Consider the following 18,646-nt stretch of genomic DNA (forward strand, 5'->3'; position numbering starts at 1 on the left):
AATAAATATATAGGGATTTTGAAAGCAAGAAGGCACCCCTGTTACTATGGACTTAATATTATTAACAAAAAAGAAAATGCATTTCCAAATATCTATCATTGATTTATTCAAAGTTTTTGAGAGAAATATATCTTTGATTCAAATGATAATTCATTAACTAAAGTTAGGACATTAATTTTTTATCTCATTCCAAAGCAAATGCCTTGGGGTTGCATCAAAGCCTATAAAAGGTAAGAGATTCCTGTAAGCTACCTAAGTTCCAAGCTGAACAAAAAGGAATAGGCTTGTGTTTTTTTCTTTTAAAAGAATCTCTCTCTCCACTCTCTATTCCCTCCTCTCTCTTTCTCTCTATTTTCTTTCCTCTCTCTCTCCCTCTAGTTGTCTGTCTTTCTGCCTGTCTCTCTCCATATACACGCAAAAACACACACAAAATATGTCTTAGTATTCTGGAACAATCCATTTTACTTAACTCTTTTACTCACATGTAACAAAAATGCCCTTGATATGAAGTTCCCATTTTTCTCAGGTTTCTCTCAGAAAGAAACTTAACTAATGTAACTACATTTCTTTGTATAAGAACAATTATTAATTTTTTTGTTCTCTTTTCTTATGCCCAAATGTGAATGTAAAGACATAAAACACATGCACAAAATAAAATTCAAAGCTGAAAATAAATGGTTTATTTATAAAACAAGTAAATTTACAAATCAAATGAAAAATGAAAAATACAAAAGTTCATGAATAAAATTAAAAAGATAATCTCAAAACATTAAAACCTATGGAAAGAAAATGGGTAATTAACAAATGGAGTGATGTTTTTGTTCCCCAACACAATGGAGTGCTCTTTTATTAGAATCCTAAGGAGTCATCTAAATTACAATACAGAAAAGAAATAAATTTTATATGATTTTGTAATTAGACACTCTATTATATGTCATAGTTCTTTGTTAACCTGGGTACAAAAGGTCATGATATCATTTATATAAAACCATTAAGTTTTTTTTTTTTCAATTAGAGACATGATTTGTTCTTGCTCTCTAAATTACAGGTATATTTCCCCATCTCCCTCAAATGTTCCGTGTTGGGCATCTTCTGGAACATAGCTCCAAAAACAAAGTTCTCTTACAATGAGACATATCACCTAGATTTGACATGCTTTATATTACAGCATTTGGAGAAGTTCAGTACCAAAGGCAGGAATATAAATAGGGAAAAAAAATCAAGGAGTTTTTAGGGGCACCCAACAGCATTTGGGATAAATATGGAATCCAAAAGTGCAAAAGAAATGCAGCATTAGCAAGAGAATGGCCCCTTGGTGATGAGACCATTCTCTATTTACCTAAAGCTCACGCAAGAATTGATATTCAAAGCTTATCTGGAATAAGTTTCCCCTGTCTTGTAAGTGAAGGGTTAATAGGGGGAATAACTGTGGTTTGTAATAAGAAAAAACATTAATAAGGCTAAAACAAAATTAGATTCAAAAGTGAATCCATATCATAGTTTCATAGTCAAGAATTCAAAAGTGAACCTTTTTTCAATTTAAAATAATCAATAACTCTTATATAAAGAAATGATTTATTTTGGACTTTAATACTGATGAAGGACACTTAAACATAGGAGGTAATTTTAGAATTGCTTATCAACAACAGTCATACTACAGGGAAAAGTCTTCCTTATTGTGTTTCATAGGATACCCAGACTCATGTATAAGTACATCTGTCTCCTTTCTCACTCTGTAGTCTAGATACTTGAGCACCAAGATTAACACAGTTTAGTTTCTAAATGTGCATGCTGGGAATGTAGTAGTAAATCAGCTAATGCTAGGTGACAGGCTACTGCTTAGCAGTGACCATGCAAGCTCTGTGCACAACAGATGCCACTGCAACCCATATCAACCGTAGCAGTAGTAAGTTATTTATACTAACTTAGGGAAAGCAAGAACTAATGGCAAGTACTACTCTGTGAGCTGTGAATTAACAAATAATATTAATGTACAAAAAACACTGACACAAAAGCATTACAGTAAAAACATAATTTAAAAACTGCACAAGAGTTTCAGCAGTTTGTAATATTGTACCAATGGCTCTTTAAAATCATAAACACACACACACACCCCACAGACACACACATATATACATATATATAATACATATGCATGTGGATACATACACACATTAATTACATGTGTGTGTATAATCCATACACATAATTTGTGGTATGTAGATATATATACACATATATATATATAATCTACATATAACATAGATATTTACCATGCTGTAAACTCTGCACTTAGTTTTCCAAGTCTTAAGAACAGTAAAATATTACTCAAAACACAAACAAGTTTCATTGACAGTGACTTTTCAGATTGACTTATTTGGAGCAACTGTAGTACCTGTAATAGAGAGTAAATTACAGGCAATACAATTAATTCTCTTAGAATATTAATGCTAACTCTCAAGGTCACTAAGTCTAACCTTCACACTTCACAGTGGAGAGACATAAACAAGTAAGGAAAAATCACTTTCCAGGTAGTCCACATTAGTGAGGCTAAGATTAAAAGACAAACTGCCAAACATCCTGTTCTGTGCTCTTTTCACAAGTCAAAAATTGTCCTAAAAGCATTTTGCTGTTACCTTACTCTCTATTAGCACCATTAGGAGAAGTTTCCTCTCAGACTGAACCAAATATGGAGCCACCTGCAAACTCTAAATGGCCAATGGGAGATACGGAGATGGAATGAAAAATGTAGGTCGATCTGCAGATAGTCGGTAATTTACTGTAGTAAAAATAAAACTTATATTTTTCAAGTTTACCAAATATGACATCAATTACCTGAGATGGAGGGAAAGGGTGGTATAGTAGAAGAAAAGTAAACCCTTTAAATCAATTGTGAGGAACATTTTCAGTTCTCCTGCTTTGTGTCACCCTAAGTGAATGTCAGTCTTGCTGTGGTGATGTGTTGCACAGCTGAATGGCCAAAAGAGTTCATTTTCCTCAGCTAAAATTTAGGTCCTGATTATCTTTTCAATGGATGAGTAAAAATAAAAGAAAAAGAAAACCTTTTCAGAAACTCATAATGACTCTGTCAACAGATGACTTATCTTGAAGGCATCTTTAAATACATGAGAAAGGCTGTTCCATATGTTAAGATTAAAAAAAATAATAGTGACATATAAGAACAGGAACGGATGATACAGAAGGGGCAATTCACATCAACCAAGTCTTTGCCTGCAAAGAACATAGTGACATCAGAGTCTGGTGACCGAGTGTTGATAATATCACTCTAAATGTTAGTCTTGGCTGAGAAAAGAGAACAGCCAGCCGTACAGTCACTCTGGATTTATCCTTATGGGGAGGCTTAGACAATTAGTTTCTGCCTATGAAACCAGAAACTGGGAAAGAAGAATGAGAAGACCCTTCCTGAAGTACCCCTTGGTCTTTTTACCCATTTCATTGTCCCTTTCATACGTTTTTCAAGGATGAATAGGAGAGACCCTGCTCGTCACTGCTAGACCGCCTGGGACTTTTCTTCACTGGCATGGCCACCTGCAGCTGCTTCCAGAACCTGCCCTGTGGATACTTGGATTTTTCCCCTTTCCATTTAATGACCGTGAGCACCGTCTTAGCCCGCTTCAGCTCTTTCACCTTCGTCTCCTTCACAGCTTTGTACTGTACTAAAATGACGTTGATGTTGCCCCGAGAGGCCATATTTTCTAGGCCAGCCTTGAGCTCCAGGAGGGCCTGGGTTCCCTGGAGCACGTAGTTGGGGCTTAGGACAACCAGGAGGCGTCTGCTTTTCTGAATGAAGCTCAAGGTCTCATCTGTGACAACTGGGAAAGAAAACAACCATGGGGATTAGTGTTGGCCAAAATGTCCCCAAAAGCATGGCATTTGAGGAGCAAATGTAGGGAACTTAGGGTAACAGACTAAGAATCGAGGTGAAACTTTTTACCAGCAACTTTGAACAACTTAATCCTCAGACCTAAGCACTCTCATTCATTAAACACCACTGTCCTCGGGGAAAATGAAAACTATATATACATATTCCACCCTAAGAAGAATTCCAAACAGGTGTGAAGCCAAAAAGTAGTGTATGGCTGTGACTTTGGTCTTCAAAAGCATTATTTGAGACATGAAGAACAGATGTATTGTATTGAAATAAGTTTCTTCAAACTGTGTGGCATGCTAAGGTCTTGCCAAATCAGCTCTTGAGCCCTTTCTCCTAGAAGATACCCATGTATAAACTCTCTAGCAACAATGAGCATTCAAAAAGATATGTATTATAAAATCAAAATCACAGAATTTTACTTTTTGTTGACACAGGACAAGAGTAGGAACCTTCATTTTTTGAAAGTCCCTCTCTATTGTTGGATATCTACATGACTCAGACTGGTATCACTAAGTGGTTGGAAGAGGACCTTAAAAAAAATCTAGCCAATTGAATGGCATTTTGGCTGGCAATACATTCTCAGCTTGGCTTCCTACTTCTGTCTCCTCTGGAGCCTAAATTAGTCCCTGGATCTTTCTCCTTAAAGTCCTACCATTACCATGGAGCCATGTGTTTCGGCAGCTGCTGGATGATGTGTCTGCTTTCACTAACAGGCAAATGCCTGCTTCATGTAAAAAAAGAAAAAGAAAAAGCAGGGAAAATGGAAATGCAATGTAATTTTATTTTTCTATCAAGGGTTCTGATTAGTTCTTGTCACTAAATTCTTGGGACCAATCTATCTCCTCACCGTTGCTTACCGAGGACTGTATAATTCTTTACCAGGGGTTCAGATAATTGTCAACTCCAGGTAATGTACTAGTGTTGTGGAAACCTATATCATGGCTTGCTATACTCCCCTAAGCAGTCATTTTGAGCCTTAATCTTCACAGGTCCAAAAGTTGTAAGGAAAGACTTGCAATTAAGTGCAGCCTGGAGAAGAATCCTGTAATAATTATTTGTCTACTCTAAGCAATGGCACTTGAGGCTGACCATATGTAAGCATGGAAAGAGACCCAGAATCAGAGGATTGGTTAAGAGCAGCAGGGAGAATACAAAAGAATGCAAGGACCAACCATCAAAAGTAAGATGCAAGAATGATTATGTAGAGCTGGAATTCTTCAAAGAACTATCAACTCCTATTGGAGGGTCTTACCCAGTTATATACTGTATATCTTTATGTAACTTTTCACACAGTAGATAAGTATTTATAGAATGGCTGTATGAATGAATAAATGATTTGGCGGACTGAGTATCAAAATGGGTGGAATTTAACCTTTAACCATAGAATTAAGTCCTCATTTCATGGCAAAGTTATACTGAAGGAGATATCTTCTGTAGAACACAAGCATGATGGGCTTTTGGGTGACGACTGGGAACATAAAATAACTGATCCAGCTAAACTTAAAATGAAAATAAAATTTTAAGACTATTCTGTGTCTCAATTATCCATGTAACAGTTTTAAAAAAACATTAAATTATCAATGTCAATAGGATTTTAGAGGAAGAAAATTAGGTTGTCATGCTTAGTATTACAGATATTATGTACATTTCAACAGTATGAAGTTTAACAGTGGGTTAAGGAATGTTACTTATGTGTTTATTAAAAAAGACTCAAATGGAGCATTATTTAGTGGCACTGTGTGGACAGAAGAGATTTACTTTTATTTTAACACATTCAGCAATTCAAGCTTTTCTTTTTCTAACTTGGCTTTTGTAAAATCTTAAAATAAATCTCAAATGTATAAGCTAATAGAAAGGAAGAAACAGACCCAAAAGGGGGGGATTTGTGTTGTGCTATTTTGCTTAAAAATAAAAGTGAGAAAAAGGAAGTGAGAAAATGCCAAAGGGATATATTCTAATTATTATCAGTGAGTAATATAAGGACAAATTCTATATACTCTCTTCTACAACTCAGTTTTAGTAAAACTGAATAAACCTCAGCCTTTGTAAAAGAAAAAAGTTTTTTTTAATACTCATTCTTATAAAAAAGAAATTCTAGGTAAACCAATGCAGATCGACCTAAACCTCATAAAAATCTTAATGTGAGCAAACCTGATGTTTAAAGCTGTGTCACTTTAATAGAAGTGTAATCCATGGTGCATCCACAGTTTTCTGACACTGAGCTCTTAAAGATTACAAGGGCAAATATTTTGATACCATAAAATAAATTGCAAAATATGCATCCTATAATGCAGTTTCATTCCTAGAGAAGTCTCTACTTTGTCAAAGAATTGGGCATTAAATATCCCAGGATGCCAATATAGGGCTGTGCCATGATTCTTAAACATGACTCAAACCCAGTGGCCCCATTTGCCTTTTATGGTAGCATCATTTGTACTCATCTGAAATACCTACTTCCCCCAGGCAGACTGTCTCGGTCAAAGATGCACAGCTTGTAACCAAATTCATTCTCCAGAACTCCACGGAGGGTCAGTAATACAAATTCCTCTTCCTCAGCATTCCTTGCATAGGACACATAAACATCATACTCCTTCCCATCTAGCAAAAGGAACACAGATCCAATATAAATTATGAAAGTTTCTCAATAGTATTACATTGTTTCTTAAATCAAACTTCTGCATATTAGATATTTCATTATGTGACAGACAGATTCCAGTGTGATTTTTTTTCTTGTAACAGGTCTCCAGGCAAAATGATTATTTGAAGGTGTGATTTTGAATTTTATCTGATATGTCTTCTACTCTTATCTCACTGAGTTGAATCTTTGCAGTGGAGAAAGAGTGAGGTTTGGCCCATTCAATTCTGAGTTAACAGAACCACGATGTAAATCATAGGTGCTGGCAATTAATACCATGCATAAGATTTCAACTTCCTGTCCTAGTATATCACTCACTAATATATTAGAATATAAATTCAGCAAAACTTTGTGAAACTGCCTGAATTATTTATACCTGAAAGGAACTATAACTAAAAATATACTTAGATTCAATGAACCAATCTTTCCCAAAGTTGCCTAATTATAAAAGTCACATCTCATTAAAAATACAGATTCTGTGTCTCTTCACAAACCTTCTGAATCAGAATCTTTGGGGGGCGGACCTAATAATTTGTATGTTTAAATGTTCTGTTCTTTTTACCAGGCAAATTTGTACTAGAGCATTATTTCTTAATGTTTAATGTGCACATGAATCACTTGGAAATGTTTAAATGTAGATTCAGAGTCAGTAGGGGTTAGGTCTAGGAGTCGCCTTCTGATAAGCTGCCAGGTGTTGCTGATGCTGCTGGATCACTCTTTAAGTACAAAGAGTGTGGACCTGTATACAGCAGCTGCAAACCACATGTGTCTATTGAACTCTTGAATCGCAGCTGGTCTGAGTTGACATGTGCTGCAATGGTAAAATACAATACACTCTGAATTTGAAGATTTTTAGTACAAAAACAAAAAACACTGTAAAATATCTCAATAACTTTTTAATATTAATTACATGCTAAAATGATAGTATTATGAATATTTTTAGTTGAATAATTATTTTTACTTATTTCTTGTTACTTTTCTTAATGTGGCCACTAGAAATTTTTAAGTTAAATAAGTAGTTTGAAATATAATTCTACCTAGACAGTGCTAATTTATAAAAAAATGACATATTAATCCAACAAAGGAGAATAATACACATTGGACAGGTTTTTAATGGTAAGGGCTGAAATAAAAGGTAATCTGCTTAAATCTCCCAGTTAATCTGGGTCTTATCAAGTCACCATATTTTCTTTCCTTTTCCGTTTTTCCCCAACATGTTTTCTAAAGATGACAGTAGAAGAGGTTTACATTAAACTTCTGTTACTTACCCAAAATGGTTTCGTCTGTTCCAAAATGAGCCCGGTAAAATAGGACCATCTCCAGCCAATAAACATGGTAAACAACAATGAGAATCACCACTAGCAGGACTGTGGCTCCAAAACCACATGCCAGTTCCACTGTGTATCTTGGAGCTACCTCTGGAGTGAACAACAAAGAAACAGAATTGATTTCTGTGCGGTGAACACAGTGACCTATCATCCTGCAAATAGCTGCATAAGCCCAGAAGCTTAGCTATGCACTTGCCTTACATGTGTGAACAAGCAGAGATAACATTGTAGAGTTTCAGCATTATTTTTTAAATACTAGACTATATCATATTTATCCTTTCAGTTCCAGTACCTGGCATAGAAGGTGTTTTTTATTTTAATAATTTTTGATGATATACAAATTTAAACAGAACCTTAATTTGGAAAGGACTTAGAAGGTCATCTAATTCAAGTCAAAATTTGATACCTGAATCTTATCAAAAGTATTTTGGAAAAGTGTCATTCCATCCTCCGTCTATACCTTGGGATGGAGTCCTCACCACTACCTGGAGAAGCCCGGGATATTGGTAGAATTTTAATTGTTGGTACAGCTGATTTGTGTAAAAATCTTAACTTATTTCCATTAGTTTTAGTTTCATTCTCTTGTCCAAGGTCAAAGGAATTTAATTTCCTTTCCTTTATATTTGGAAATAGGTCTCAAAAGCCATGTTTTCATTGGGCAGAAACAGAAGGCATCCACCAAATGCTCAGTATGCTTGGCTTGGAAGTATCTCCCCTGTCCACGGTTCTAGTGTACACATTCCAAAGATTGACCTGCCAACATCTAGATTCGGGCAGATTTCTACTTTATCTGTTAATTGTTTATATTATAGGCAGCTTATTAGTTTCTTCGGAAAAATAAGAAATATAAGGAGGTAATTCTCAATTGCATAAAAAAACAAATATTAACTCATTAGCTCTGTAAACAAGTCTGTCACAACCAAATCACTAACCACCTCCCTGTCTCATTTACCATTGCCCTTTCCTCAAAAACTTGAAGAACATTTAATGTCATGCCTTTTGCTCATGCTGTGACTTCTGGCTGGAAGTCCTTTCTTGTTTTTAGTTTTCAAGTCCATGTTCAAATATCATTATTTTGCTTAAGCTTTTGTGGAATAAAAGCCTTCTTGTAGCCTGAGATCTACCTGTTAGACATTCTCACTCTTTCTTTTATTTCTTATCTTAATACAATATTTTTATTATATTATAATTTGTCTAGAGATCTGCTTCTCTACTTCCACTCCCACTAAACTATATATTTATACTCTTCCAGGTAGAGATTATGTCTTTTTCATCCACCCTACCCCTACAACACCTAGTGTCTCAATGAATACTTTCAGATATAGCACTTTACACTTCTGTGATATTTAAAAGAAACCTAGTACTATACTATATATTAGCAACCTTCTTTGGTTGGTTTACTAGCTTATAATAATGAAGCTTAAGAGTTTGAAGGAGGAACAGTGTATTTATCGGATCTGAAGCAGGAGTGGCTTATATTATGTATTATTTAAACTGATAATTATTTATTGACATCTACCATTTGTTAAAAGCTTTTGCAAATACAATGGCAGGTAAGACAGAAAGGGTCTCTCTCCTTTTGGAGATATTAGTAATATTCTAATGCAGTAAATAAATAATGAAATAAATAAGCCAGTTAATTTTAAATAGTGATCAGTGCTATAAAGGAAATAAACCAGGGTAATGAGGTAGAGGTGATGGAAGCTAGGGCAGGGAAGGTATCTTAGATGTGGTGGTGAGGGAAGCCTTCTGTGAACACCGGGAGTTATTGCATGTGTTAAGCGTTTTTTCTGAGACAGGGCATGGAGAGTCTCATTCAAAGCTAGGCTTGCTATAGAGGCTCCCTGATTGTAAAGTGCAAGAATCTTTGCACAACACTATCATGAAGTTCAATTATTGATCATATACTACTGGAAAAGTCACTTTTAAAACAGGTATCTATCCTAAGGGAAAAATGGTAAACTGCCTGGAGCTGAGCCTGAAGTTGTCTAATTAAAGGACAAATTGTAAAGTTTCAAATTTATTATCCTAAACCCCATATACTAATCCTGTTGCAGGTACAGCCAAGACCTTACCAGTGCAAAATTATTATTAATATCAGATACTCTTGAACTTGTTCTGTGAATAATGGTGCTTTAAAATAAGAAAACTCTATCGTTGAATGCTAGAAGCTATGTGAGTGCAGTTGTGAGAACTTACTAAAAACAATTTGGGTAGCTGGCATGAAAATCACTGTGTCCTTGGTATTTCTGAGTACAGGTCACGTTAGCAGTATACTGGGGTACTTCCCACTGTTATTTTCATTATTTGGTGTGGATGGACATTTTATAATGGGGAAGTGACTATTAGCTGCATTTACCAAAGATGGATTTTTTAAAAAATAGAGATCTTGCTTAATGACAAAGAGATCAATTACCCTCATAAATTTACCTCTGTCACATTCATTTTACTACTGCCCATCTTATTTCTAATAGGGCTTCTTAATTCTGTTTTGTGTCATATAGTCACATGTGTCATATTTATAGAGTGTGTTTTATGTAGCCATCTTGATGACAAGGAGTCCCTAATGCTACTTAACTAAATGGATTCTTAAGATAAATAATCCACCAGCTGGATTTTCTAAATGGCTGGAGTCACATTCAGGAAGTGCTCTACAAAACTGTCATGTAAAGCAGTGCTGGCTTACAGGGAAATGGTGACCCTAAGCCTACATTTTTTGTCTGCCAAGCTGGAATTTCTGGCATGTTGGAATGAGGACTTTACTCTGATGTAATCCCAAACCAAAGGGTTTTCAATCAGGAAGGCGTAATGTGATTTGACCAAACTGGTCGCCTAAACTTTTTCTCTCATTGATTTCATTAATAATCTGATTCAAGATGTCAGGCTGAGCTACTTGCTTGCTTTTACTCCCTAAATCAGAGATTTTTCCATCCCTTTTGCAGTTCTAGGGCAACAACTGGTTCCGAAATCCAAATTTCCAGCTAACCACCCTTGGTTAAAATGGTTCAACATCTCAGGGCTAGTCATTTTCCCTGTTTCAAGTTCTTGTTCTATAATCACATTTCTCCAAGGAAATCTAAGATATTTCCCTCATCTTCATAATTATAGTTGGAGTCTTGAATTCCATTGAGTGTTGCAACCAAATGCTCACTGCTTGGACTTTCAAGTGTTCCCTGCCAAAGCCCATGGCTACTCTGTGTTGAATCATTGGGACTTTTTCATAATTTTTGGAATTGTGGTAATGACCATTTTCTTGAACTGCAAACAAAGAGAATGCTTTATTTAAATGATGGTAAACCTATGACTAAATTGATCTGCAGACTTGATGAGTTTGGCTATTGTAGTGTGTTAAAATTTGTTCATTTTGGATTTCAGCTTCTGTTTTTAGAGGAGTATTGGATACTAGACTAGCTTTTCTCCATACCTAAAATAAGAGTTTTTCAAAATTGGACAACTGATAGCACAGGGATGTGATTTGTGATAGAAAAGACACAAAAAAGGTAAATCTCACAATCACTCTGGTTTTTTGACTGAAAGCACTTTTTAAACTGTTAAACAGAAAGGGAAAAGCCAAAAGAGGACAGTGTTTGCACTGAGTTAAGGAGACAGAAATAAGAATTCAAGGCCGGGCGCGGTGGCTCACGCCTGTAATCCTAGCACTCTGGGAGGCCGAGGTGGGCGGATCGTTTGAGCTCAGGAGTTCGAGACCAGCCTGAGCAAGAGTGAGACCCCATCTCTACTAAAAATAGAAAGAAATCATATGGACAGCTAAAAATATATATAGAAAAAATTAGCCGGGCATGGTGGTGCATGCCTGTAGTCCCAACTACTCGGGAGGCTGAGACAGGAGGATCCCTTGAGCTCAGGAGTTTGAGGTTGCTGTGAGCTAGGCTGACTCCACGGCACTCACTCTAGCCTGGGCAACAAAGTGAGACTCTGTCTCAAAAAAAAAAAAAAAAAAAAAAAAAAAAAAGAATTCAAGACGATGGAGTTGGATTGAATTTATAAGCCTGGATACCTGAGAGAAGAGAACTGTGTAATAAAAGAACTCTAGAAATCTTCATGGGTTACCTCAAATTTGGCCAAATACAAAATAAATACATACATATTGAAGGTGATACTTGACAAGGTCAGGCAAAGAACAGCTGGGAATGGAATAGCTCTAGGAGCACATGCAGGGCTGGGAGACAGCTGAGTCGAGAACACCCAGAATGAAGAGACTTTGTTGAGCTCCCCAAATATTAAGCAGAGACCCCAGATAGTAGGCCCAATCTAGCTCTACAGAAAAGGCTCTTTTAGACCTACTCTAACAAAGATAAGTAAGATGCTTCAAAGAAAAAAAAAAAAAAGCAAGCAGCTATGCAAATAAATTACCTGCTGGAACAAAACTTAATTCTCTCTTATAAAATCCATACATTTAATGATGTAACATCCATAATATCTAGCATATGATCTTAAAAAATGCTAGACAGAATAATAAAAGATATGATGTATATTCAGAAGAAAAAAATCAGCCAATATAAACAGGATCAGAATTTACAAAGATAATGGAATTATCAGATAAGTACTTCAAAATGGATATTATAAATGTGTTTGTTGGATTAAAAAAGATCATGACCATTATGAACAGCAACTAGAAAATATTAACAGAGACATTTCAGTGGAGAAATGGAAATTTAAAAACTAAAAAATACTATTCTGAAATTAAAAATGCTGCAGATTAGACATCACAAAAGATATGATCAGTGAACACTAGAAACTACACAAACACAGAGGGGAAAAAAGGATGGAAAAAAAAATAACAAGAACCTCAGAGACCTGTGAGGAAACACAGGTGGCCTATCCTAAATTTAACTGAAGGACCAAAAGAAGAGGAAAGAGTGAGGGCAGAGGCAAAACAGGTTTGAAAAAATAATGGCTGAAAATTTTTCAAATTAAATAAAAAATATAAACTTATAGATCCAAGAAGTTTAATGAACCCAAAATAAAACACATACAAATAGAACACCACCAAAGGATATCATGATTTAAGTGTTCAAAATCAATGAAGAAGTGAAAATCTTAAATCTGCCAGAAAAAAAGATGAGACATACATAAAGGGCACAATAATAACCAGACCAAAACAAAAAATTTGCCCAATTTGCATTATAAATAACATTGGTCAGGAGAAAATGCAATGACACCTTTAAAGGGATGAAAGAAAAAAGGAAAAGAAAAACTTTCAATCTAACCAGTGAAATATTCGCAAAGGCAATAACCAGTGCAACGTAATGAGGAAATGAAAATCTTTCCAATAAATTGTGCTGGAATAACTTGATGTCAATATGAAAAGAAAATTAAACTTCAATTTCTACTTCACACTGTTCATCTATAAATAATTAGAGATCAGCTGTAGACCTAAACAAAAGATGAATCCTCATGACTTGGGATATGCAAAGTTTTCTTAGTACACAAAGTAATAACCATTAAAGAAAAAACTAATAAACTACGCCTCATCAAAAATAAGAACCTCTTCTCATTAAAATATACAAATTGTCATGCAACAGACTGGGAAAAAGTATTTGCAAAACATGTATTTGACAAAGGACTGGTTTCCAGGAAGGAAGGAACTCTAAGATTCAATACTAAAAACACAATCAACCTAATTATAAAATGAACAAAATGTTTGACCAGTCACATCACAAAAGAAAACATACAGATGGTCAATAAGCATGAAAAATTTCTCAGTATAAAACTAATTACTGGCTTCATTTTATCAGTTTATCTTAGTTCTGATACTAAGCCAGTAATTCCACTCATAGGTGTTCACCTTAGAGAAGTAAAAGCCAAAGTCCATAAAGAGACTTGGATAAGAACGTGGACTGAAGTTATATTCCAAAAACCCCAAGACTGAAAAAACCCAAATGTCCATTACCCAGGGAATGAATAAACAAATTGTGATACATTATTTAAAAAGGAAAAAACACTCCTTGGCAAATAAAAGGAGCAAATGACTGATACACACAACAGCATGGATAAATACCAAGAACATTTGCTGAGTGAAAGAATCCTTATATAATAGCACATTTGAGTCCATGTACATAAAGTTCTAGAATAGGAAAAAAATAATCTATTCTAAAAAGGAAAATCAAAACAGTTGTATTATGTGGGATGGCAGCTCAGGTGTAGTAAGCATTAACTGATGAGGGGAAGGAGAAGAATGTTACTCTCTGTAGTGATGGTAATATTTTCTATCTTGATAGGATATTAGGCTATGCAGATATATGCATGTCTCAAAAATTATCAAATTGTACACTTGAGTTATGCAATTTGTTACTCTATTTAAGCTTTACCTAAAACAATAAGAAAACTATAAATAAATATTAAAGTCTTGATAATGATAAGATGCTTAAATGTTTACTGATGTCTGAAACTAATTTAAAAAGGTATCAAAAATGAGATATATTGATGGATATATAGGTAGAGGAATGAATAGATATATGGTAAAGCAAAGATAGAAAAATGTTAATGGTGGAATCTATGTGGGGTAACAACTTAGTGTACAATTCTTTAAAATCATCCATGTATTTGAAAACTTTCTTAAAAAATTATTGAAATATAAAAATTAAAATGAAATAAGACATTTCAGATTAAAACAACGCTGACAGAATTTGTCACCAGCACATGTGCATCACTAGAAACATTAAACAGTTTGTCAGACTAAAATGTTATGAAGAATGGATAATGCCAGAAATGGAAAATATGCAAATAAATAAAAATATTTTCTCATTTTTTAGAAGATAATATTTTAAAGCAAAACTGAAAAATATATTGTAGCACTTTATAACATATGCAAAACTAAAACACATTATAACACAACACAAAGGACAGGAGGGAAGATTTGCAAGTATGCCATGGCAAGTTTCTCATCAAACAGGTACAGTGATTAATTCAAAATAAACTCAAACTGATAAGTTAAGAAAAATATTGCAAATTTTAGAGGAAAAAAGACAAAAAAAAAAAAAAAAAAAAAAAAAAAACAATACTCAAAACAAAGAGGTAGAGCCAAAAGGCCAGAAGAAGTGATAAAATACAATGACAATTTCAATTCATCTAAAGAAGATAAAAATAAAGAATAGATGAAACAGGTAGACAACAAATAACAAGATGGCAGACTTAAAGCCAGTAATATCAATAACTACATTAAAGACAAATGGATTAAACATTCAAATTAAAAGGCAGAAATGAACAGATTGAATTAAAAGATTCGAGACTCAATAATATGCTTCAAATTAGAGATATATGTTATATATAAAGATATTGATAGATAAAATTTAAAAATGGAAAAAAAAAGATGTACTATGCAAATACTAATTATAAGAAATCTGGAAATTAATATCAGACACAGAATATTAACAGACATTCCATAATTTAAAAGAATTAATCAAAAAGACATATCAATCCTAAGTGTGTATACGTACTTAATAACACAGTTCCAAAATACATGAAGCAAACATTGACCAAACTAAATAGAGAATTGGAAAAGTCCATATCATATGTAAAGATTTCAACAACTCTCTCTTTGTCAATTGAATGACTAAGTAGATTGAAGACATCAGAAAGGATATTGAAGACTTGAACAACACTGATACCAATTGCCTTAGCTGACAATTATAGAACACCACACCTCAAAACTGCAAAATACACATCCTTTTTAAATGCATATAAAACATTCACCAAGATAAACAATTTGCAAAGATGTTTTAGAAAATAGCAATGAACTTAAAAGAAATAAAATTACACAGAATATTTATCTGGTCACATCAGCATTAAATAAAAAACTAGAAATTAGAATCAAGTGTGCAACATTGTGCAAAGTATCATTATCCATTCCCTCAGTCCTCAAAGACACCCTGGGGGTGTAACTGAAAGATGAGAAAAGGAAGTCTTGGGTCAGTTCATATACACCGTCAGCATCAGAGCCAGAACTTGAACATACTCAACAAACTCATGAAAAACAAGGAAACAACAACAACAACAACAACAAAGAAAAAAAACCTCTCAGCAAATATAACATAAAAGGTTAAACCCTAATGCAGGTAAAGGTCATCTACAAAGGTCATCACACTTAATTTATAAAATCTGAAAGCTTGCCTTTTAAGTTTGGAAATAATACAAAGATGCCTGCTCTCATACCTTCGACTGATCATTGCACTGGAGGTCCCAAAAAGTGAAATAGATAGTAAAAAATAATCAAAGATATGAAGTTTGGAAAGGAAGAAGTAAAATTTGTTCATTTGTGGGTGACACAATCAGGTGTGTAGGAAATTCTAAGAAACCAAAAAAAACCAAAACAAACAAAAAATCCTACCAAAGTTCAATACATAAGAATCAATTAATTGCATTTCTGTATTTTATCAGTAAACAATTGGAAAGTGAAATTTTAAAAATTACTATTACAATAGCATCAAAACCAAAACATTTACGGATACATTTAGCAATATGTGTGTAAGACCTATACACTCAAATCTAATAAACAAATGCCGAGAGAAATCAATGAAGACCTAGATAAATGCAGAGATACATTATGTTCATGGATTGGCAAACTCAATATTGTTAAGATTTTAATTTTCCCCAAATTAATTTATAAATCTAATATAATCCCATTAGAAATCTTTGCAGCAGGCTTTTATGTAGAAATTGACAAGCTGACACTACAATCTGTATGAAAAAATACATGGTCTCTAAGATAGTCAAATCAATCTTGACAAAAAAAGGAGGAAGACATCTAGCATCTGATTTCATGACTTACTTTAAAACTACGTTAATCAAGGTAAAGTGGTATTGGATTAAAGACAGACAAACAGATTAACAGAACAGAACAGGGAATGTGTAAATAGACTCACACTCATAAAATCAATTGATTTTTTTGGCCAAGTTTTCAAAACAATTGAATAAATACATTTTTTTAATATGATGCTGAAACAATTGGTTATCTATATGGGAAAACAAAACAAAGCAAAACACTACATTTTAGCCCATAGTGCACACTATAAAAAATTTGAAATGGATCATAGGCCTAACGATAAAAGAAAAATCTAATCTTCCAGAAGAAAACATAGGAGGGTATCTTTCTAACCTTAATGTAGACTGAGATTGCTAACACAGGATTTAGAAAGCACTACCCATAAAGAAGAACTTGATAAAACAAATTTCACCAAAGTTTTAAAAATTCTGCTAAAAAATGAATTTACAAACTGTGTGAAAATATTTACAAGTCATTTATCTGACAAAGGATTTTTATTCAGGAGGGGTGTGTGTGTGCGTAATTCACTCACATATACACATGTGTGTATATGGATATATATTTATATCCTAAAATACATTAAGTTAAAAAACAAATGACCTAATAACAAAATGTGCTCAAGATTTTAATGGACACTTCACAAAAGAAACTATTAATTAATGATCAATAAGCCCATGAAAACATGCTTAATATAAATAGTACCCAAGAAATGCAATTAAAAAAAAAAAACAATGTGACACCACTACTTATCTGTTGGCATGGCTAAAATTTAAAAGTTTGACAACTCCAAAACTTGGGGAGGAAGTAGAGGACCTGGAATTTATATGCATTTCTAGTGGAAGTGTAATATGACACAACGTTTTTGGAAATAGGTTTGGCAGTTTCTCATAATGTTAAACAAATACTTTACCTTAGTTCCTACCACTCTCCTATTATTAATATAAAACAACTGCATATTTAATATGTTTATATTAGCTGACTCTTCTTTAATACTTTGCTTTAACTGACTACATGAAATTGTGCTATCTATTAATAGAGACTTATCCCAGTGAATTTATCTCATTCCAGGCATTACTTTTTTATACATTGTTTAATGAAGTATATAGCAGGCTTTGTTAATGAATTCAGAGAAGGACCCATACATATAATGTATGAATGTGAACTCAGATATCACTTCTGAATTTCAGTGTTAGCTGGCCCAGAATAGAAGCTAAGTAAACAAAGCCACTACCCCTCCACTACTATTGGACACACACAGATATGACTGAAAGGTGACTATATGTCACTTTTAGCACAGATCATTTGTCTAGTGGATCTAATTTGTCACCTCACATTCCTGATGCCGTTCATACTACAAGATTTAGGTTACAGGCTTCTGTGAAAGGGTAGCTACTCAAGTATAGCTCTGGTGGGAAGACTTGTGCTACACTCCTACATTCAACATTATTTTAATTAATTGTTTTGATCCTACCTATTTGACTATAAATTATTAATTTATGTCATCCTCCATATTTTTTCCCCAGAATACATGCCTCAGAAGGTGAGTCGCACAAAATGCTCCATATTTAAGAAATCTGGAATCAAATATATTTGATAACACCCTGCCACTATAATCCAAACCCCCTGCAGATATTCACACCAAATGTTAATATATTAAAAACTCTAAGGGGTCCTGAACTAAAGTAACTTGATTGGTTTTGTATAACCTAGATTTTAATAATAATTATTTCACTATAAAAGATATTGTCAAATAACATCTATGAGAGTAACATTTATTCAGCATTTAATATATATGTATATATGCCACTAATTGTGCTGAGCAGTTTAAAACAACCTTATGAGGTAGTGGTATTATTTTGCCTGCTGTACAGAAATTGAGGCTCAGAGAGATTAAGTGACTTTTCCAAGGTGATAGAGTTATGATGCAAAGAAACCAGGATTTCAACACAGGCCATCTGACTCTGGAGTACAAATAATACATGGTAGTACAATAATGATTCTTAGCA

The 18,646-nt window shown here is 34.0% G+C and overlaps 1 protein-coding gene across 3 annotated transcripts in view; it reads right to left on the reverse strand.

Annotated features, from left to right (window-relative positions):
• Window positions 1-18,646, reverse strand: part of IL1RAP (interleukin 1 receptor accessory protein) — a 95,402-nt gene that overhangs the window by 4,209 nt on the left and 72,547 nt on the right. The window contains exons 9-11 of one of the 3 annotated variants that reach the window (XM_069472783.1): window positions 7,796-7,945; window positions 6,347-6,490; window positions 658-3,833 (exon numbers count right to left, since the gene is read on the reverse strand). In XM_069472783.1, the coding sequence (XP_069328884.1) occupies window positions 3,466-3,833; window positions 6,347-6,490; window positions 7,796-7,945 (662 nt within the window). In that variant the 3' untranslated portion in view covers window positions 658-3,465. Of the gene's footprint in view, window positions 1-657; window positions 3,834-6,346; window positions 6,491-7,795; window positions 7,946-18,646 lie in introns of those variants that run through there. The other 2 variants (XM_069472782.1, XM_069472781.1) reach the window with 2 other exon arrangements.

The sequence above is a fragment of the Eulemur rufifrons genome, chromosome 7 (assembly GCF_041146395.1).
Source record: "Eulemur rufifrons isolate Redbay chromosome 7, OSU_ERuf_1, whole genome shotgun sequence".
Taxonomy (NCBI): domain Eukaryota; kingdom Metazoa; phylum Chordata; class Mammalia; order Primates; family Lemuridae; genus Eulemur; species Eulemur rufifrons.